The sequence below is a fragment of the Egretta garzetta genome, unplaced genomic scaffold (genome assembly GCF_000687185.1).
Source record: "Egretta garzetta isolate BGI_Z169 unplaced genomic scaffold, ASM68718v1 scaffold69, whole genome shotgun sequence".
NCBI lineage: Eukaryota > Metazoa > Chordata > Aves > Pelecaniformes > Ardeidae > Egretta > Egretta garzetta.
The window spans coordinates 290,281-311,572 of NW_009260790.1; the positions used below are offsets into that span (position 1 = coordinate 290,281).

The 21,292-nt window shown below is 46.4% G+C and overlaps 1 protein-coding gene across 2 annotated transcripts in view; it reads left to right on the plus strand.

Moving 5' to 3' along the window:
- The first annotated feature begins 2,262 nt into the window (after window positions 1-2,262).
- Window positions 2,263-21,292, plus strand: part of PIK3CD (phosphatidylinositol-4,5-bisphosphate 3-kinase catalytic subunit delta) — a 24,789-nt gene continuing 5,759 nt past the window's right edge. The window contains exons 1-21 of one of the 2 annotated variants that reach the window (XM_009646432.2): window positions 2,263-2,833; window positions 3,394-3,467; window positions 3,833-3,996; window positions 5,445-5,673; window positions 6,067-6,296; window positions 7,152-7,331; window positions 7,987-8,136; window positions 8,459-8,548; window positions 9,763-9,984; window positions 13,135-13,231; window positions 13,632-13,762; window positions 14,687-14,746; window positions 14,950-15,117; window positions 15,917-16,038; window positions 16,203-16,346; window positions 17,052-17,151; window positions 18,874-19,052; window positions 19,257-19,366; window positions 19,997-20,075; window positions 20,317-20,484; window positions 20,575-20,607. In XM_009646432.2, coding sequence (XP_009644727.1) covers window positions 3,856-3,996; window positions 5,445-5,673; window positions 6,067-6,296; window positions 7,152-7,331; window positions 7,987-8,136; window positions 8,459-8,548; window positions 9,763-9,984; window positions 13,135-13,231; window positions 13,632-13,762; window positions 14,687-14,746; window positions 14,950-15,117; window positions 15,917-16,038; window positions 16,203-16,346; window positions 17,052-17,151; window positions 18,874-19,052; window positions 19,257-19,366; window positions 19,997-20,075; window positions 20,317-20,484; window positions 20,575-20,607 — 2,633 coding nt within the window. In that variant the 5' untranslated portion in view covers window positions 2,263-2,833; window positions 3,394-3,467; window positions 3,833-3,855. Of the gene's footprint in view, window positions 2,834-3,393; window positions 3,468-3,832; window positions 3,997-5,444; window positions 5,674-6,066; window positions 6,297-7,151; window positions 7,332-7,986; window positions 8,137-8,458; window positions 8,549-9,762; window positions 9,985-13,134; window positions 13,232-13,631; window positions 13,763-14,686; window positions 14,747-14,949; window positions 15,118-15,916; window positions 16,039-16,202; window positions 16,347-17,051; window positions 17,152-18,873; window positions 19,053-19,256; window positions 19,367-19,996; window positions 20,076-20,316; window positions 20,485-20,574; window positions 21,283-21,292 lie in introns of those variants that run through there. The other variant, XM_035901819.1, reaches the window with a different exon arrangement.

A 21,292-nucleotide genomic window follows, 5' to 3' on the forward strand; every position in this document is an offset into this window, starting at 1 on the left:
TAAAGCATGTTCCAGGTTGTAGTCAGCTTGTGAGCCCTCTGTATTGAGTAACCCGAAAGAAGAACTATTTTGAGTGGGGCACTGAGCCACAACAGATGGCACAGCTTGTAGACAGCCTGTCTCTCATAGCCTTTATAGCACGTCATTGTAGGTGTCCTGCCCAAGTAAGTACATACTGTGGGACAGTTTTTAAGTTAGGCTTGTGTACAAGCAAGCCCAGCGGAAAATTGCTGCCTGAGATGAATGAGCAGGTATTTGAGGCCCTGCATGCCTCCAGTTCAGGGGCTACATGAAGTTCACAGAGCAACATACTTGGCCCGCAGGAGGGCCAGGTCTTTAGCTTGGGTGTACACACTGTTATGAGTTGTTTGGCCACCCAAACAGGTCAGCTGGCCAGCCAGTCTTGAGGTCTCTCTCTTGGATGGAGTGTATATACGTGCCAGCTGTAGACCAAGAGCTTTGTGCCTTCTGGTTGTCCGTTTTGCTTCCTAGCCCTGGGGTGCAAAGCGCCACGTGCATCCTGTCCTGCTAAACGGCCTGGCGTTCTTGGAGTCAGAAGGCAACGGTGTACTTGCCTTGCACTCAAAACAAGTATTTGAGGATTGTGGGAGATGTGGCTGGTGGAGGAGGAAGAAGTATTATAGGAAGATGTAGGTTGGGGAATGTAGAAATATTCTAGCAAGAAGAGACCTTATAGCAGCCTTCGATGCCTGAAGGGGGCCTACAAGAAAGCTGGAGAGGGACTTTTTACAAGGGCATGTAGTGCTAGGACAAGGGGTAATGGCTTTAAACTGAAAGAGGGTAGATTTAAATTAGATGTAAGGAAGAAATTCTTCACTGTGCAGGTGGTGAGGCACTGGGACAGGTTGCCCAGAGAAGTTGTGGCTGCCCCATCCCTGGATGGCCAGGTTGGATGGGGCTTTGAGCAACCTGGTGTAGTGGAAGGTGTTTCTGCCCATGGCAGGGGGGTTGGAACTGGATGGTTTTTAAGGTCCGTTCCAACCCAAATCATTCTATGATTCTGTTTTGGGGTATACTACAGTTGGAAGAGTGAGGACTGGGGGCATCTTACAGTAGAAAGTGGGCGGCTGCAGCCCAGTACTGATAAGCAGGGATCTTTGATAGCCTGTGTTCCTACTTGAGGTTGCTTCTGTGGGTTTACATCCCACTAAAACACAAACTTCTGTCTCACGCTTGCTTGCCCTAGCTTTGAGAGCTATGCAAGTTGTGCAGTAAACTAATTTCTGTCAAGTGTGGGTTGATAAACTTGAACCTTAGGCTACCAGGACTTACACGTCAGAACACCACACTACCACAATACAGGATTTTTAACAATAATCTGTCTGTCTACCAGGATGAAGGTCTGAGATAATGCTGGGGCTTTTAAAAATTGACAGCTGCAATGGCACGTCAGAACACCACACTACCACAATACAGGTTTTTTAACAATAATCTGTCTGTCCACCAGGATGAAGGTCTGAGATGATGCTGGGGCTTTTAAAAATTGACAGCTGCAATGGGGAATCTTTTTTTTAAAGACTGCAGGAGTGAAAGACAAAGAGCATATCTCAAATGACCCCAAGTAGCATAAACCCTGAGAAAAAGGAGTGATATTGCATTTGGCTATTCACGAATGGCAAAATGACCCAGAGAAAAGGGAATTGTAATTACTTGTGCTCATAAGGTCAAGATAGTGCAAGCAAGGGTACAGCTTGGAGAACTCTGTTCCAGTTTCCCAAGGCAAAAGGGAAGATGAAAGTGGGGTGGTGCAGCAGTATTAACCTATGCAGAGCTTGCTTCGCGTAAAAACTGTCACACTGGATCAGATCTAAGGTCCATCTAGTAGAGCCTTCTGAATTTAGCAATGGGACGGGGAGAGGCTTGATAAACAATGTATTACAGGCGATACAAGTCCAGAGTCACTCTTCTTTTGGCATATCCACTCCAGGTTCTGTTGGAAAAATCCTTCTAGATTGGGAGATAATCAGTGAGTTTGGAAAGACGAAGTATTGAGCAACTTGAACTTGACGTTGTAGTGCTGATAGCTTAGACGGGTACTTCATATCCGATGGGATGTGGCATCAGGTAGAAATCCTCAGGAGAAGGAAGCAGTTGTCGTGCCTTCTGTCTCTGCTGGTCAGTAGTATCATGGTAGTTTGCTGCTCTTTTTGCCATTGGGAAAGGCTGAGGTAGCAGATATTCTGGAAACTTGCTGCTTTTATTGTTCATGAGCAGAAGATGAGGCAAGCTTGTTTTGCTTTATTCAAACTTGTAAACCTTGCCTCCTCCCCCTTTTACTTCCCTCCCTCTTAAGGCACATGGGTGGTTTTGTGGTCGGTGTATCCGGTCTCTGTGTGATACAGCATGTGCACTGAGGAAGCAGGACAGATAAAACATAGCTCGTATTTCTGGGAATCCTTACCTCACTGCTGATGGGGAAGCGTGCTCCCAGGCACTGGCAGATAAGATGCTGGGCTTCTTGTCATACTGAAGCATAGGGCTGGCTCACGAGAAGCTGCCAGCAGGACTTCATGATTTGGGAGACCCAAATCTTCAGCAGCATGTTGCTTGGTTTCTTTCTAAGTTTGTACTCTGACAGCTGCAAAACCATATTTTAAGTTGAGAATGAGCAAATATTTTACTGGAGGATAAGTGATACTGTTAGAATTGCTCGGGGCACGTGCCGGGCTGAATTTAGAACCAGCAAAGAATCACACTGGCAGGAGGGTTGAAGCCTTGGTTTCCACAGCAGCTACGAGCTATGGCTATGTGAGCACCCTCCAGGCTGTACTACTGGCATGTGTCTCTGCTGACCTGGTGGAAAATCTCTCTGGTAAGTGAGAGGGAATTCAGGTAAGCTGGTTTCTCTGCTGAGGTGGTTGAAGAGAGATGCTAGGAGCTAACGCTAGCAGCTCCAAGCTCTTCCTGCACATGGGGACACCACGCTCTGCTGCTTCTCATCTGTGGAGGAAACTGGAGTTTTATACTGCTGTGTTATTTTGCTGGTGGGCAAATGGATGGAGCATGAAGGTTTCTCTGACTTTGGTATTGCGTGTCTCTAAATGGTACAACGGGCTTCTGCTGAATGCCTTTTGTTTCAGCTGTTCATGTGTACGCTTAGCCTGTGTTTGAAAACAACAGTTTGTACCTGATAGCATTCAGATTCTTTTTCTCTTACTTGCATTCTTTGGATATACTGAGAATAAATTGTAGAGCCCTGCCAAGTGAAAGGATGCAGATGGAATTAACAAACCTATTTTGATTGCCTCGGCCATAGATTTCATTTTTCCTGTACTTGTAGAGGGATGATAATACAGCAGAGGATTACTTGTTTGTGTGTATTAAAATGCACGCGTACTTAGAACCAGCAACACCTCTTTCTCCCTCTTGCAGACTGGAACTGAGCTCTGGAGGAACAAAGTGGAGACTGGAGCATGTGGCCTGAGGATTGCCTTACAAAGCCAGGGGTAGGGACTCGTTTCTGTTGGCTGCTTGGTCGTAGATGAGCTATGGGGACAAAGTGACTTTGTTCACAAGTGAAGATAATGCTTTAATTTCTTTGTCAAATACAGATGTAGATGTTAATCCCAGTCTAGAAGACAGTAAGAAAGGGGTGTGTTGAAATAGAAGCAAATGCTATAGCAAGAACACCTCTGTGGCTTAAAGGCACTGGACTGGAAGTTTGACTAAAGTGCATATTTTCCTGAGCTGAGGATATGCTAACCTCCCTTTCTTTGGGTTCTTTTGCATATTAACTTAGTACAGAGCCCAGCACAGATCTGAGGAGATGTTATGTAGTCAACAGCAACAGACTTTTTCCATTTTCTTCCAGGTGGTACCTAAGAAGTGAGCAGGATGCCCCCAGGCATTTACTGCCCTATGGAATTCTGGTCCAAGGGGGAAAACCAAAACATCCAGGTGGACTTTCTGCTGCCCACAGGCATATACTTAAACCTCTCTGTGTCCTGCAATGCCAGCTTGGGCACCATCAAGCAGGTAACAGCCTTGTTCCGTAGTCTTATCTACAATTCCTGGGACAAGGAGTCTGTTCTTGGGGAGCAGCTGGGGAAATGTGTTGGATCTTAACTCAGTGCAAGTTGGGTTCCTTCTGCATTGCTCTGAGGCAGTTCCCTGTGACTCACTATGAGAGCCCCCTCCTTCGTGACAGCCTCTGCAATGCACTAAACCCTCATCTAGCTGCTGAGGCTGCCCACAGCAGGGTGCTGGTGGTGGTGCCAGTGGTGTCAGGCTCAATTCTCTAGGTCCAACCTTGGGATGAGAATTAGAGTAACTATGGAGTGAGGGCAGGTTTGAGCTGGCCACAGAGGGCTTGTGGACTGTGTGTTCAGTTACTGCTTACCTGACCCAACCAGTCCCCACGCTGGATTTTTCATTGTGAAAGCTCTTGTGTATGCATGTGCAAGTAAGAGAAGTCACCCCCAAATAGTCTGACTCAAAGTACTCAGGGTGTCCGCTCAGCCTTCTCTTACCTCACAGAAACTGAATGCTGAAAATTGGGAATGGGAATGATAGAGAGGATTTTTCTTAGTATAAACGAAATGGAGCTGCTTCCTTGTTTCCCTGGGCAGGAAGCAGGGGTAGGGGAGAGTGAAGGAGAACAGTGGAAAAGGTTTTCTCTGCTGCAGCAGCAACCTGGCCTAGATGAGTCACAGATCACAAGGGACAGAAGCACAGTGCCAGATTATTCCAAGTTTTCTCATGCTGCAATTTTCAGGTGAAAAAAACCCAAACCCAACAAAAAAAAAAAATCACCATAAGTAGAGCTGATTGGTTCCAGCTGTTAAGTTACAAGTCTGTGTTTTACAGCCAGTAGGCATACTGGGTCAGACCGGAAGCCCATCTGCTCTGGAGTTTTGTCTCCTATAGCAGACACTTAAGATGAGAGTGAAGAAATGGAATATGAACAGTCATGTGGAAGTGCTCTCCACTGGGAGCGAAGGATCTCTGGGAACTGGATAGTGTTAAGAAGACTGCAGAAAAGTTCTTGGCTCTTGTCACAGATTTCACGTTACTGGGGGCAAGTTACTTATCCCAACTTTGCTTCCAGTGGGAGTAATACCTCTATTTCACAAAGCTAGCAGTTAGCAGGTACTTACTGTGAGATATTCCGGTGGGGGTTATTCAAATACTGAGACTGAGGGATTTACTTTGCCTGAAACAAATGGCAAGCACAAAAAAAGGAAGTCAGTTAAAGGCATCTGCAAATAAATCTACCCAGCAGTTCAGCACAAGTTGCAGCCACCAGACTTGGCTGAAAAGCAGCCTGTGATTGCAAATCCAGGAATGCTGTGAGAAGGTTTGGCTCGGCATTGCCTTCGCTAAATGGTGTATCTTGGGAGAGTGAAGTTGTGGGGTGACAGTAAGAGGAAGACGAGGTTCTGGCAGTGCAGCGGTAGTTTCACCCTGCTGTTGGTCTGGCCCAGGTGGTGTGGAGGCATGCTCAGTATGAGCCGCTGTACCATATGCTCAGTGACCCCGAGGCCTATGTCTTCACGTGCATCAACCAGACAGCGGAACAGCAAGAGTTGGAGGACGAGCAACGGCGGCTTTGTGACATCCAGCCCTTCCTACCGGTACTGCGGCTCGTGGCTCGAGAAGGCGACAGAGTCAAGAAGCTTATTAACTCCCAGATCAGCCTGCTCATTGGAAAAGGTCAGTTCCCCCATCGCTGCTCTTGGCAGGGGTGTTGGCTGTAGGTGAAACGTGCTTCTGTCAGACAGCCTGGCTACATATGGAATAGTGATGGAGCCCTGCTTATGCAGGAGATTAAATTGGCAAGTTTGGTCTCTGGATCTGGTAAGGGAACAGTGTGTGTGCAGACCCAAGAAGGGTGATCTTTCCTGCTGGCAGAGGGCTATAGTAATGGAGTTGGTGCAATTGTACGTAGTAAATAAGCGATCATTAGTAGCTTGGCTGCCTCTTCTCCTTTTGGGCAAATACTAAGCATGTGTTTAGGAAGACTGTTTCACAGACACTTTGTTATCAATGACCGATTTGCCTCATCGGGTGCAGATGCTTATTTTGTCTTTCTTACTTTCCTCTTAGGTTTGCATGAGTTTGACTCTGTCCAGGATCCAGAGGTGAATGATTTCCGCACCAAAATGTGCCAGTTCTGTGAGGAGAGAGCAGCAAAGCGGCAGCAGCTCAGCTGGGCAGCTTGGATGGAGTACAACTTTCCCTTGCAGCTGGAGCCCATGGCCAAAGGCCTTGGGACTGGCTTTCTACATACCCCCACCAAGAACATTTTTGTCAACGTCAAGTTTCAGTCTGGCGGGGTAAAGCACAAACTTTTCTGTGACCATGTTTAACTGGTTTGTGCTTTCCCTTTGGGAACCTTTGGGCATTTGGAGACAGAATAATGTGTGTGTGGACAGTGTTTCCATGTGTTCAGTGTTCATCTTCATTCTCCAGATTCCTTTGCCTGTGGAGATGGTTGGGAGGGAGACTCTGAGCCTCCAACCAAGGGACCTGTTCCCCTTCCTGAACATGCGTTGGGTGTACTGGTTAGCTGATAGCTGAGGTTGCTGCATGCACGTGTGGTGGTGGAAAGCTTTTTGGGTTTGGGTAGGAGAGGAGCACAGAATCCAATACATGCCTTTCCTTTTGAAGCCCAAGAGCCTGCTCAGCTCATGCTCAGCATACACTGCTTGCAGGCATTGGTCTGTGTTGCCCATGGGCCCCTGTTTGCCTGCTACCCTTGGTTGATGTGATTTTTGCATGTTGTGCCTGGGCATGAAGCAGGAGCCACCCTCCTAGGAGAAGGGCCTTCCAGAGCAGTGTGTTTGAGCATGGTGACCCTAGCCACCCTCTGCCTTGCTGGTGGAATGACAGTGGGAAGATTTTTAATAACTAGCAACCACACAAACTGGTGATTCTGCTTAAACTGGACTTGGAAGTTCCTGATTTCCAGCCTTGCGCTTGCGCTGTTGAAACATGCTCCTGCCCAGTTTGGCAAACATCCCTACTTATTTGCTAATGTGTGTGTGGGGGTAATTCTGCCTTCCTATCCTTCTATTTAATGTTAGTAACAGGAATGTTGTTACCTATCCGCTGAGCTACTGCTGCTCCTTGTGCTGATCTCAGCCCTTTGCTGGTGTTTGACAGCGTATGCTGTGTTGTTGGGATTGCAGGAGAGCTTCACTTTCCAGATCTCCCCAAAGGAGTTCCCCATCACATTAATGAGCTATGCTATCAAGAAACAGGCTACAGTCTTCCGCCATGAGACAGTGGAGAACCCAGAGGACTACACCCTGCAGGTGAATGGGAAATGTGAATATCTCTATGGGAACTACCCCCTGTACCAGTTCCAGGTGAGCCTTGTGTCTTGCTTTATGGATGAGTCTGTTCTCATATGGCCTCCTCTTGCTGGGAGGGTGAATTGAGACATGTTATCCTCCATCAAGGAGGCAGTGCTGTTTACTGGAATGCAACACATCAATGGCAGGATCTGGATGCTCCTTAGGGCAAGGGATACTTCTAGCAATGTAACAGATCTTTACATTTTTTGGGGGTAGTGATCTAAGCTTGTCCCTGGGTACCAAGCGCTGTGTAAATGCATTTATAGATTATGGTTCTGGAAATGTCTGTTTGCTTGCATGGTGGGCTGGAGGTTCTCTTGCTGAAAGTTGGGCAAGTAATCCTGTATCCTGCATTCCCCTGGCAGGGCAAACTACTGTTGGGAGCGCTGAATCCTTCTCAGTGTTTTCCCTTAAGGCAGTCATTTGAGTCAGTTGATGAAATGCCAGCTATAAAGGGCACTTCATATTCTTAGTTCTGGCAGCATGAGTCCAGTGAGTTGCAGGTTTATAAAGCAAGAGGAGATAAATTAAAATTGAATTTTGATAGTTGCTGTGTCCTTTCCATACTCCTTCCACCTGTTTCTGCTTCAGCCAGTTCTGATTTGCTTGACTGCTCTTGCCTGCCTGGCTCCATTTCATCCAGGCTGACTCTGTCCTCTCTTTGCAGTATATTCGCAGCTGCCTGCACCGAGGCCTAACGCCCCACCTGACCATGGTACACTCCTCCACTATCATTGCTATGAGAGATGAGCAAACCAACTGTATTGCCAGCCCCCCAAAGATGGCTGCCAAGCCTCCCCCGCTCCCTAAGAAAAAGGTAAAAGGGGACAGTGACCCAGCGGGGTCACCCTCAGGTCATCCGTTGATGGAGACGCTGACCTTGTCTGGAAATGGCAGCTGGTTCTGCCTGCCTCTCACAGGACAGGTTCCTAGCTAGGGTCTAAGAGCTGGGAATTTCCAGGCAGCCTTCCAGCTGCCTTGACAACTTCCCTGGTTGTCACAGACTTCATGTAGCCCGCCTGCGATGTAGTGCTCTTTTCTGTTTGAGCAAAAAGCATGTCATGAGAGATTAGGTCTGGTGTTGGCTTGAGAACTCTCTGTTGCATCTATTTCTGATCAGAACCCTTTTCTCTTTCTAGCCAAACTACGGTTCTCTCTGGTCCCTAGAGCAGCCTTTCTACATTGAGCTGGTGCAAGGCAGCAAGGTCAATGCAGATGAGCGAATGAAGGTAGGTACTAACTCAGCTTGGGGTTTTGGTTTTGTGTTTTGACTTCCCCAGTTGCACCTGTCTTGTTTGTGTGGTGAGGAAAGCAGGGGCCAACAGTTTGATCTCGCCAGAACAAAGCATAATGAAGGCTTGGCCTTTGGACAGTTTCTAAACTGAGGCACAACAGGAAGGGGAAGGGAACTTGCTAGCCAGCAGCCCAGTAATGGGGCAGTGCATTCTTAGAAACACTCCCCTGCAAAAGTTTCCAAGTAGCAAACGGAGCTGCTGCTCTGTGGTGATATCACTTGACAATGGTGTGGAGAGGCAAGGGAGTCTGCAAAAGCAGAGGAGGGGAAATTCAGCTCTGAGAAGAGAGAATGATGGGAGAGGTGGTGACTGGTAAAGTTAAGACAGAAAGCATGATGCAGCAAAGCCCTGGGATTTTCATTCAGGTGAATGAGGAGAAGGGGAATGGCTGCTCTTTGGGAAAGGAAGGAAACAGGACAAGAATATACTGGTGTTCTGCAGGGCAAGGCTTTTTAAAGAAACAGGCAATTAAATAGTTATTTCTTCTGCCCAGTGCCCCATCATTTGCAAGGAGCTTCTCCTGGGGAGGACTCCTGTGACTCAGACTAGCCAGCCATACTGGTGACGTTGGGGATGAGCTTGGCCTGTCAGCCGTACAGCGGTCTGGCAGACTGCAAGAGCAGTGCAGGCGTACAGGCAAACGTGCACCTGCAGACAGCTTGCCATTGGCACTGCGCTGCAGGGCTGTTTTGGGGCTCAGCTGTTTGCACGCGCCCTTCTCCTGTCATGCTGATTTGCCTCCTCTTTGGCATAAGCACTTGCCCAGCTCTTGGTGTCTGCCCTGCTTCTTCGGTGTGACAGGTTCCTGAGCTTTTGCAGCATCTGGGTGGGCAAGGTTTGGTGAATATTTACATTGCTGGGCTTTACAGGATGAAACCTGTAATGCTCTTACCAATGGATTACACAAGCATTCTGCAATGATTAAGCAGCTCTTGCAAGCCCACATGAAGTAAGAAGATAACAGTGCCCTTACTGAAGTTGAGTAAAGAGGAACTTAATGTCTAAGTGAATCGGGAAAGAGAGAGGAGTAGGGCATCCTGTTCTGGGGAGTGGATGCCCTGTCCCGTTCCTCTTCTAATCATGCGACTTCAGCAAACAGGTCAAGTCCCTGTGGATTCATGGTATTCTCCTGTTTCTCCTTCCCTCAGCTGGTGGTGCAAGCAGGTCTCTTTCATGGCAACGAGATGCTGTGCAAGACAGTGTCAAGCTCTGAAGTGAATGTATGCTCAGAGCCAGTGTGGAAGCAGAGGCTGGATTTCGATATTAACATCTGTGATCTTCCCCGTATGGCGCGGCTCTGCTTTGCCCTCTATGCTGTCATCGAGAAGGCAAAGAAGGCACGTTCCACCAAGAAGAAGTCGAAGAAAGCTGTGAGTAAAGCCAGTGTGGGACGGAGCCAGGCTTGCCCGTGCTGGAGGGCACAGGATGCCATTCTGAATCAAATGCCCTTTGCTTTCAGAAGTCTTTATTAATAAAACAGCTTACAGAATGATGGCCAGTAACTTCTTCAACAGGAACAGGAAACTGAGGAGTGGCTGCCTGTAGGAAAGGTTGTTTACATGTAATTTCTTGTTCAGAAAGACCGTTAAGAAACATACCCAGCATCTGAATGCACATGAAGAGGAATTATTTGTGTTAGTGTCTATGTTTTGCTGTTCTGCAACTTCCTTGTTTTGTAATTGAGGTTAAACCATCTCCTGTGTTGCGTCTTCTTTCTAAGTAAGGTCCTTCATGCAAATCCCCAATGGAGCAAATTGACAGCTAATAAGGGGGAAGAAACTGAGGAATGTAAACACTGGTTAGAGCAAAACTTGAGGTCAGGTAAAATAAAAGTGCAGAATCTTCAAGCTTTACTGTTCAGACGCTGCAAACTGAGGGTGAAAAGTTAAATCACTTTGGAAGCTCTTGTTCTGAGCTTCTGAATCAGAGATGTAGTGATAGTTCTCACTTTCCTCACCTCTGTTCTGAAACTTCTAGTCCATTGATAATTCAGGAGCTAAAAGTAGATCTAATTGCAGTCTGTAATTGAATTGCTGGTTTCCCAGTGGTGGAACTTGAGCACGATGCCTCTAGCTCTTTGTATGTGAAGAGTTTTCTTTATGAGCAACAAATGTGTTTATTTCTCTGCATATTATTGTTTCTTCAGCCATGAAAACAAGTTACCATGCTTTAAACAGAGGATTAGTCATGCCATCTTTACTAGAGTGCAGAGAAATGAGGGACTGATCAATGTGATCACAGAAGATTTTAGTCTCAGTTCTGCTGGCTCCTTTTCGCTGCTGGGAGGTTCCCTGAGCTTTGTTCTGTTGACAGCAATAGGGTTCTCAGGGTTACAGTGCATTAATATCTGGGGAGAAACAGGCAACCCACAAGTCCTGCTTTTGTGGACCAGTTCCTGGGTTGGAGACTTCAGACTGGAAATATTTTGAGGCCAGGACCAGGATCAACCTTTTTATTGTTGTATTTTTTACTTAATAATAGCAGAACTCCATCTCGTGCTGGAGGCTTTTGTTGAACAGAATATCTGATTCATCCACAGGCTGCATTTTTGCGGTCACACTGGGACAATTTTCAGTTTTGAAGCAGTTTTGAAAATCTTGCTGTTCTGATTGACAAAACAAAACCAGGGTTAGCTGACTGTTAAGAGGATCTTGTTCACGTGTGTTCTGGCATTGGGCAAAGGTAATGCATTCTGGTGAGCTCTTAGTATAAAATGACAACATTTGCTGGAGCTGAGCTCTGCAGAAATGGATTTTTCCCCATGGTCAGCTGCAGCTCTGAGTAAGGTGCCAAGATCTCATTTAAAATGATTGGTAAGAGGCGGCTACAGTCAGAGTGCACCCTCATTTTTGTTTTTGATTAATCATCTTTTTGCTTGCTTTGCATACAGTACTCGGAGGTTAATTACGTGCATGTTGTTTGTCTATGCAGACTGTCCAGAGCAGATAGGTGGGACTAAACCCTTTCCTACCACAAAAACAGGCATGCTTGCAGCCTGACTGGGATGAGTCAGAGGGTTAATGTCACCCAGAGGGTTGGCTTTCAGTGTTTCTGTAAGTCACGCAGGAGATATTTCTGTCTTTACAATGCTGAATCGTTGCTTTGCTGGACCTTACCCACCAAAAATCTTGCCTTGCATTTTGGCAGGCTCTGCGCTGTGGTTTGATGTCATTTGCTCTGTTAGAAAAGGTTACTGCTGGTGGCGGTGTTTTGTTTGGCTTTTCCCTATAATCTAGAAGCTGATGTCTCAAATGGGATTTTACTGAGGATACTTAGTCTAATCAAATCAACTCAAAGGTTTATGAGAGGCCACTTGGAAATTATTCATTTTGTTGCATTAGGGAAAAATGCCGACTTTGCTACCTCTACCAAGTCCTTTGGTCTATCTTTGGGGTAAGCCTGATACATTCTCTAGAATGTCTCAGTGGAACAAGATGTCTCGCTGTGGTTCCCTTCAAATATCACACTGTTTGTGGGTGGGTCTCACTAGAATTTTGCCTCGCAACCTCTTCGCAAGTCAGTTTCTTAAGTGTATGCTTAAGTCTTGGTGTTTTCTGTGAGTTAAGTGAAATGCTGGTGTTGCTGAAACTGTTATATGAAGTAAACTGTTCCATTTGGGGAACCTGACTGCAGGAAATCTTAGGTCACTTGTAGAGTATGTCTGTCTGCTCTGGTGGCGGAGAACTGGGTTAGAGCAGGGAGACGGGATCTCTTTCTTGGCCATGTCCCAGTTGCTTTACTTGCTGGAGCCTCCCACCTCCAAAATGAGACTGGCTTGTGTGACTGGGTTGGGCTTGTGGGTTTTATTTTGGGGGCCTGAGGGGGGGATTGGCAGCCTAAAGTTTGATTTCTGTAGACAGTGTTTATTATTGTACAAAGGAGCCAAGCCTTTTCTTCCCATTATCAGGCATATCTAGCATTCTTTGTCCAGTTTTCTGAAGTCATGCTAACTCTGTGTTCCCTGTTTAAAAATTAAGGTTCTTCTCCTTCCCCTCAAACTGTGAAATATATGAAGTATGTATGTCATAACTCCTTCAAACATCAAACGTAGAGTTGCAAGGCCTTCCTGGAAACTTGGAGGTTCTTCAGCTATGTAAAATAGTGAGTGATGAAGTTTTAGACTTCATCATTTGTGGGGAGCATTTGGTGCCATTCAGCATTACACAAAAGGTGCCAGATTTTGGCAAATATCTGAATTTGCGGTCATCTTGTACTCTGATTTTAGGAGAACTTAAAAGGTAAGCAGACAGGCATAGCTACCTGGGGCAGTATATGCTTTATAGCAACTCCTTGGCGAGGGGGGCGCCTACATACTCTTGAATGGGAAGTTACCTACATGTAGCGTTCTGTGTAGCAATTTGCAGACCTGGAAAAGATCAAGATGATGTAAATTCTTATTCCTGGCTATTGTGAGGTTTGCTTTGCATGGGGATATCTCACTTTCTTGTTAGTTCTCCTCCTACCTTCATTCAGCTCTTGCAGTTATAGCACCCAAATGAGGTTCGTTCTTTGCTTTGCAGGACTGCCCGATTGCCTGGGTGAATGTCATGCTCTTTGACTATAAGGATCAGCTGAAAACAGGGGAGTGCTGCTTGCACATGTGGTCCTCCTTTCCAGGTATGTCAGGGGACAGAGCTACTGTATTGTTTGGTGTCTTTAGTCTCCACCGTAATGACAGGAGATGCCCTGCACTCTGCATTGCTGTTCACTAGGTTGTAGGAGGGGCTATAATAGTTCAGACTAGCAGACCCAGTATGATTACTCTATATTGTGATGGCATCTAGAGCCCTGCCAAGGTGAAGGCCTTGCTTTGCTTGGCATTGCACGTATGATATGAGAGGTTGCTTCTGTCCTGAAGATGCCACGTATACTTCACGTGTGAGAGGTCAGGAAAATGAAGTGAGCTGCTAGGGCCAGGCAATGTCCAGTGACAGAGCTGGAAGCAGTCTATGCTCTGCTTTCTGGACCAAAGCTTCGGAAGATTAGGGTTCATGGGTTTATGTGCTTTGGTTTTCAGATGAGAAAGGGGAACTTCTGAACCCCATGGGCACAGTACAATGCAACCCCAACACAGAAAGTGCAGCAGCCTTGGTCATCTGCTTCCCCAGCGTTGCATCGCATCCTGTGTATTACCCGTCATTTGAGCAGGTAGGAGACACAGATGCTTTTTTTGGGAGGCACAGAAATTTCCTAGCTTTGCTGGTGCAGGAGCATACAGTGTCGCTGTCTCTTGGGTGGCTGTCAACAGGGACCGGGTATATTGTTAATGGAAAATGTGACTTTTTCTCTTAACTGATGGACCTTTGAGTGAATACTTTTCCAAGCTGTGAACTCCTGTGAATTCCTGAAGTAAAGCTGCTCTCATCATCTATGAGAGCATTTGTTTAAAAACCAGGTTTAAGTGAGCCACCTTTAAACTGCAGGCAGCATTCTGCTCTGTAGGAAGGAAGAGGAATAAAAGGGGAAATGAGTGAAAGTAGACAGCTCCTTCCCTTTCAGCACAGAGTGGTAACATGCCGTCTGGTATGGGGATTTTCCATCTGTCACTGCAACTGGCCAAACACTTAAAGTGGAAGAAGAAATGTGCCTGTTACAGGAAAGAAAGGAGATATGCTCTGCCAGGGACATATCCACATGCGCCCCCATGATGCATGTTCTGGCTCAGAAGCTTTAATGGGTTATGCTAGTGTGCAGGGTGGCTTGGGCAGCGCTGTCTGATTGCCAAAAGCATGCCGGTTCTAAGAATCTGGTGTGGCTTGTGTTAGCCTGGAGCTTGGTGACTCAGAGCCCCGTTCACAAACTGTATGGGTGTGCAGATGTGTCCTTTTGGGGGAAAGGGCTCATCCCTTCATTCTCGTCACTACCAGGGAAGGGGCTCTGTGGGCAGTTAGGTTACACAGCTGAGCAGAGGGGTCCTGCTGAGTACACTACACAGCTTGGGCTGTGAGGCGTGATTCCCTTCTCCAGAGGTGGTGACTGATCTCTAATGCAGCATAAATGCCTGAAGTGATGGTGAGCTAGAATTACAGAGGAAATGAGGAGCCTTTCTCAGACTCTTTATTTGTGTCCCAGCTGCTGGAGTTGGGGAGGACTGGAGAACAACCCCGCGCTGCACCAGAAGATCCTGAGGAGGTGAGTCTTCCGAGTTCAGTTTTTCAGCTACGTGCAAGCCTGGTTTCACTGATAAAGTTATATATTTGCACCTTACCCCCAACCAGCTTTTTTTCACCAACCTGCGTCATGCCGCAGTCCTACAGGGTCTCTCTGGGCTGAGCAAGTCCTCTGGGTTGAGACTGAGCCCTTTGTATGATCTTTCCTGTGATTCCCATGAGCAGAAGCTGCAACTGAAGGAGATACTGGAGCGGAGGAGCCACACTGAACTTTATGAGCATGAGAAAGACCTGGTGTGGAAGATGAGATATGATATCCGTGACCAGTACCCACAAGCTTTGGCAAAGCTGCTTATCATCACCAAATGGAACAAGCATGAAGATGTTGCCCAGGTGAGGTTGGCAGCATGGGCTCCCTTTTTGATCCATCTTTCAGTGTCTATGTTCCTGTGGTGTTTGGGAGGCCAGCTTAGCCGGGGATGTTTCACAGTGCCCCTGTGCAGGTAGGTTTGGAGGCACTGAGGCTGGGGAATATTTTGTGTTCTCAACCAGTCACTGTGAATGTATGCTGAGTGGTATCCAGATGAGTTGAGGTTTGGCTCTTCTTGGGCTCTGTTTGGCTCTGTGCGCTGTCCCAGACTCATTACTGACCAACAAGGTCTTGCTTATTACCTCTAGAAAGTGGAGGCAAGAAAAAAAATCTGTTTAATTCATGGCAGAAATAGGATCTGGATTGGCTATTCTTAACTGATAGTGAGACACCAGCAGTTAGGGATGGTCTCTGCGCTGCTCATCCCTCCGTACTTCAAGAGCTTTGGCAGGACCTTCTAAATGTCCCTTTCTAGTCTACATTATTACGCTGCAGGAAAGTGCTTTTCCCAAAGAGGTTATTCCACTAATTGTGGTACAGCAAATGTAACCCTGCCCTGGACTTGCATGGCTCCTTCTGTCAGTCAGCCTTCCTAGAAAGTTTAGACTGATGGTTTTTGACCTGGTGTCTGCAAACTTGCAAGGTCTCTGCAAACTGAGAGGTCTATAAACAGTGATGAAGATAGAGGGTTAACCCCCCACAAAGGAGCTGCTCTTCCATCAGTACAATTTTAGATTTTTATCTATTGTCATAAAAATCTTGGTGGGTTGGTTTTTGCTTTTGTTTTGTTTTTTTGCTATTTTTCTTTTCCTGCCCTTACAGATGATTTCCCTGCTTCAGACCTGGCCAGAGCTGCCTGTCCTGAATGCCCTGGAGCTGCTGGATTTTAGCTTTCCTGACCGTTATGTTGGTTCCTTTGCTATCAACTCATTAAAGAAGCTGACGTAGGTGTTCACCACAAGGGATACGCAGAGTCCCTTTCTATTTATGTTTAGGGCTGCTGCGGGGGACTGTGAACAAGGCTGACAGTCTTGTCTTTACAGTATTTGCAAGTATGCTCGTTGCAGTAAAGATAAGGTTGTCTTTTGTTTTGCCTTTCTGTCCACAGAGATCATGAATTGTTCCAATATCTGCTACAGCTTGTCCAGGTGCTTAAGTATGAATCCTACTTAGACTGTGAATTAACCAAGTTCCTGCTGGACAGGGCGTTATCCAACCGCAAGATCGGCCACTTCCTCTTCTGGCATCTGAGGTAAAGAGCAAATGTGTTAGGCTTTTTCTTGGTAATCAAGTAAAACCAACTTTTACTAGTTTCCTCATTGCTCTGTGAAGTGAGACAGCAAGCATGTCTGTATGTATATATGCCAGGGTATTTATTTAAAGGCTACTGGCTGTCCTTGAGCTAGTGTCTTTCACCAAAGCATTGGTGGGATTTCCTTGCTGTGATTACCCAGGAACTGCTGCTTTTCACTGGGGAGGCTGAATAGGGATTATTCCAGGAGCACACAAAACCTTTCTTGTTTGGGGTTTTTTTGGGGTGGTGTGGGGGTTTTTTTTTTTTTTTTGTTGGTTGGTTTTTTTTTTTTTCTTTTGTTGTTGTGGTGGTGGTGTTTGGATTAGGTTCTGTTTTCAGACATGTTTGGGACATTCATGGCCACCTGCCAGTTCTCAGCCATAGGCTCTGACCTGTCCTTAAGTAATGTTCTCAAAGGAGTGGTTAGCAATTTAGTCATTCAGAAAGATGTCTCATCACTTCAAGCAATGTTTTTTCTACATCACATTCTGGGGTGGGTTCATTCTCCTCCCCCCGTACATAGAAAGAATCTAAACAGCAGCTAATATTCTGCACTCTCCTCCCCCACCCCCCCACCTCCAGCCACTTGTGCTGGCATGAATGGGAGAATTAGTCACTCCCTGTAGTGAGTCAGAATTGCTTGAACCTCCCTTCTTCCCCTAGGTCAGAAATGCATGTTCCTGCCGTTGCGTTGAGGTTTGGCCTGATCCTGGAAGCATACTGCAGAGGCAGCACCCACCATATGAAAGTTCTGATGAAACAGGTAACAATTGCTTTTAGCCACAAGGTTCACTTCTCTTTTGCTTGGAGCTGGTTCTCAGCTGTTAGCTTTTCCAACTTAATGTTATCAGTAATGCAGAAAAAGCCTTTTAACTTGCTGTATTGGTTTTGGCATATCCTGTTAAGAGCCTGGAGTTCCCCATCACATGTGACTTTGCTCATCTCTTACTCACCCGCACATGTCCCAGGCTACACTATGTGTCTAGAATGGTTTGAAATGTTCAAAGACCACTGCTGTGATTAGATGAGTTTAATGAGTTGCCATTGGATGGCCGAGCCCAGAGAGTCGTGGTGAATGGAGCTAAATCCAGTTGGCGGCCGGTCACAAGCGGTGTCCCCCAGGGCTCAGTCCTAGGGCCAGTCTTGTTTAATATCTTTATCAATGACCTGGATGAGAGGATTGAGTGTGCCCTCAGTAAATTTGCAGACGACACCAAACTGGGTGGCAGTGTGGATCTGCTGGAGGGGAGGAGGGCTCTGCAGAGAGACCTGGACAGGCTGGATCGATGGGCCCAGGCCAACTGTATGAGGTTCAACAAGGCCAAGGGCCGGGTCCTGCACTTTGGTCACAACACCCCCATGCAGCGCTACAGGCTTGGAGAAGAGTGGCTGGAAAGCTGCCTGGTGGAAAAGGACCTGGGGGTACTGGTTGACAGCCGGCTGAATATGAGCCAGCAGTGGTCCAGAGGAGAGCAACCAAACTGGTGAGGGGTCTGGAACACAAGTCGTATGAGGAGCAGCTGAGGGAACTGGGGTTATTTAGTCTGGAGAAGAGGAGACTGAGGGGAGACCTGATCGCCCTCTACAACTGCCTGAGAGGAGGCTGTAGTGAGGTGGGGGTCGGCCTCTTCTCCTTGGTAACAGATGATAGGATGAGGAGGAATGGTTTGAAGCTGTGCCAGGGCAGGTTTAGGTTAGATATTAGGAAAAACTTCTTCACCAAAAGGGTTGTCAGGCTCTGGAATGGGCTGCCCAGGGAGGTGGTCGAGTCCTCATCCCTGGAGGTATTTAAAAGAAGGATGGATGAGGTGCTTAGGGACATGGTTTAGTGGTGGGATGGCAGGGTTAGGTTAAAGGTTGGACTCTATGATCTCAAAGGTCTTTTCCAACCAAAGTGATTCTATGATTCATTTAGAAGGAGCTGATCGCAACTGGCTCTCTGCCTTGGAGCAGTGCACTCTTTCATTCAGCTGCTATGTGGAGATAATCCTGCTATTTACCCACTCTCTAAAACTTCTCTACCATCTCTGAAGGATCACTGTACCTAATTCAGAAGCAAGGGACCAAGATGTGCCCACAAACCAGTGCTGCTGCTATTTAAGACCAAGTGGCACTTCACATAACCAGAACTCCCCAAAAGCATTGAAGGGCAGGGGCTATAGGTCTCATCCTCACTTTTCTAGCCAGTGCACCTCACTTCTTCATTTGGTGCTCGATAATGTGCATTGTTCTTGGTATTTAGGACTGCAGTCATTACCTTGGAATGCATTTATGCCCAGCAGAATATCCATAATTGATTATGGATCTCCCTCAAACAGATACTGCTAAATGTGTTTTGTTGCAAAGTGTGAAATTGCCACAAGTTAAAGAGAAGGTAGGAGATACAACCAAAGTTTGCATTTCACAGTAGATTTTAATAGGTTTTTTAAACTTCTTCCAGCACTTTCCTATTTGTTAATCCTGTTCCATCCCTCCCTTTTTCCAGGGAGAAGCACTCAACAAGATGAAAGCTCTGAATGACTTTGTTAAAGTGAGTTCTCAGAAGGCCACCAAGCCTCAAACCAAGGAGATGATGCATGTGTGCATGAAGCAGGAAACTTACCTTGAAGCACTTTCCCACCTCCAGTCCCCCCTGAACCCCAACATTATCCTCGCTGAAGTTTGGTAAGGAACATGGCTGCATCTCTTAATTTGTGCCCCAGGCTTTGTTCAGCAGTAGAGCCAGGTTTCTGGTTACCTCAAGGTCATCTTTTCTAATGGAAGTCACCAGTCATGTTAGCATTTGTGGATGCTGTTGAATTTGCAGCTTAGAAGGCCAGTTTTTTTAACAGCTGAAAACTCTGATGGTAATATTTTTATTTTCTCTAGTGTGGATCAGTGCACCTTTATGGACTCCAAAATGAAACCTCTATGGATTGTGTTTAATAATGAAGAGACAGGTGGAGGTGGAGTGGGTATTATTTTTAAAAATGGAGATGGTAAGTCTTTAAAAGCTCTGTTTTCATAGGCATAGTAGTCTAAAATATTTATTGTGGTGAGTGGGCCTAAATATGGACCATTAAGATGATATATAAATGAGGACCATCAATGTGTTGGAGTTTTTTGACAGTAATCTGGAGATATAATCAACTCTCCTCTAAATTTCACTTTGCTGCCCTCTTAATTAGATTTTAGCACAGTAGTAGCTGGATACCCTTGCACAGTAGAAAGGAAACTGATGTGAGGTCTGAAAGAGCTCCAGCAGTCCACGCTTTGTAGGGTTGAGTGGCTGCTGCTCACTGTTGTGTCCAGACAGATGTTTTCTGAGGTGCTACCATTGACTGTTATGGGAGGAGCTTTGGCAAAGTGAAGTAGTAGCATATACCTCTGTTAGTATAATCATGTCTGAGTTAAGGTATTGAGGTAGGGTGGCTTTACGCTGTTACTGCACTACTAAACAGTGCTCTGTCTGATGTTCTTTACTAGCTAGACCTAGCAAGTGACAAACATGGCATAGGCCCCTCTAGCAGCCTGCTGCAGGGGCACAAGAAGTGCCACTTGCAAGAGCAGCAGAGGAGGGGAGAACGGGAGATACTTACAACCCTTTTTTCCTTTGCAATGCGGCACAGATCTTCGTCAGGACATGCTGACTCTGCAGATGATCCAGCTGATGGACATCCTGTGGAAGCAGGAGGGCCTGGACCTGAGGTGAGCAATGTGCACACAGTTTATCCTACTGCAATGATAAATCATGTGAGCCCATTTGGCCTACAAGCTTATTTTGTCCCCAACAGGTCTGTCTAGTAATCTATGAGCAGCTAGTCAGGTTTTGTGGTACTGAGGAGTAGAAATACAGAGTAGGTATGAAATAGACAAGGGAAAGCTTAAAAGTCAACACAACGCAGTTCTGGGCAAGATTTCAGTGGAAGGGTTTCTTTCATCTCTGCAGGATGACCCCTTATGGCTGCCTCTCCACAGGAGACAAGACTGGACTGATAGAAGTAGTCATGCATTCAGACACCATTGCCAACATCCAGCTGAACAAGAGCAACATGGTGGCCACTGCAGCCTTCAACAAGGATGCACTGCTGAACTGGCTAAAATCCAAGAACCCAGGGTAGGTGGGCTTACCTTCTCCTCAGTGCTGCTTTACTGCTTCTTTCTGTCTGGAGACATTTCTTCTGCTTTACTGAATTTTTTCCTTCAGTTATGCGTATTTCCAAGCTGTCCCACAATATCTATGGCTGCTTCACTGCCTGGCACACCGGAAGGCATCACGTGGATCTGCACCGGTCTTGAAGAAATGGAGGCATCTGGGTTACTGTTCGCAAGCTTTTTCTTGATCTTTGATAGCCTAAGGTAGCACCCAAACCCAAGGCTGGACCCAAACCTTGATCTTCCTGTTGGTTCCGTTTCTCCAGAGATAGTCAGCATGGTGGCAGCTGTAAAAGGGGCAGAAGGAGTAATGCCAAACCTGGGAGGTGAAAAAAGAAAGCGGCACAAGAGCTGCGTAGCTTGGGGTTTTACTAGATACAGAGATAGACAGGAGCAATAAATCAGTGCTACTCTGATGTAGCAGGGCACCAACAGGAGTCGTTCTGGGCGCCTGCTTTGTCTTTTGGATCTGTGGAGATCTAGAAATGAGTTAATTTAGTTGAGACTAAACCATTTTCACTGACATTGTGGACACAATCTTATCCAGACTTTTCCAAATACAGCCAGTTGCTATTGCAGCTAGTTTTTGTAAAGCATGGATGGGAGTACTGCCTCTGGAGAGCACAAGGGAAATTCAAACGTGATTCCCTTACCTTCTCCTGCAGGCTGGCATAGGGGAAGCTGGAAAAACAGCTTTCCCAGTGATGAAGTATTGGTGGTCAAAGTAAAATTCTCTTTCAATCTTTTTCTTACCCTCTCTAGTGACGCAT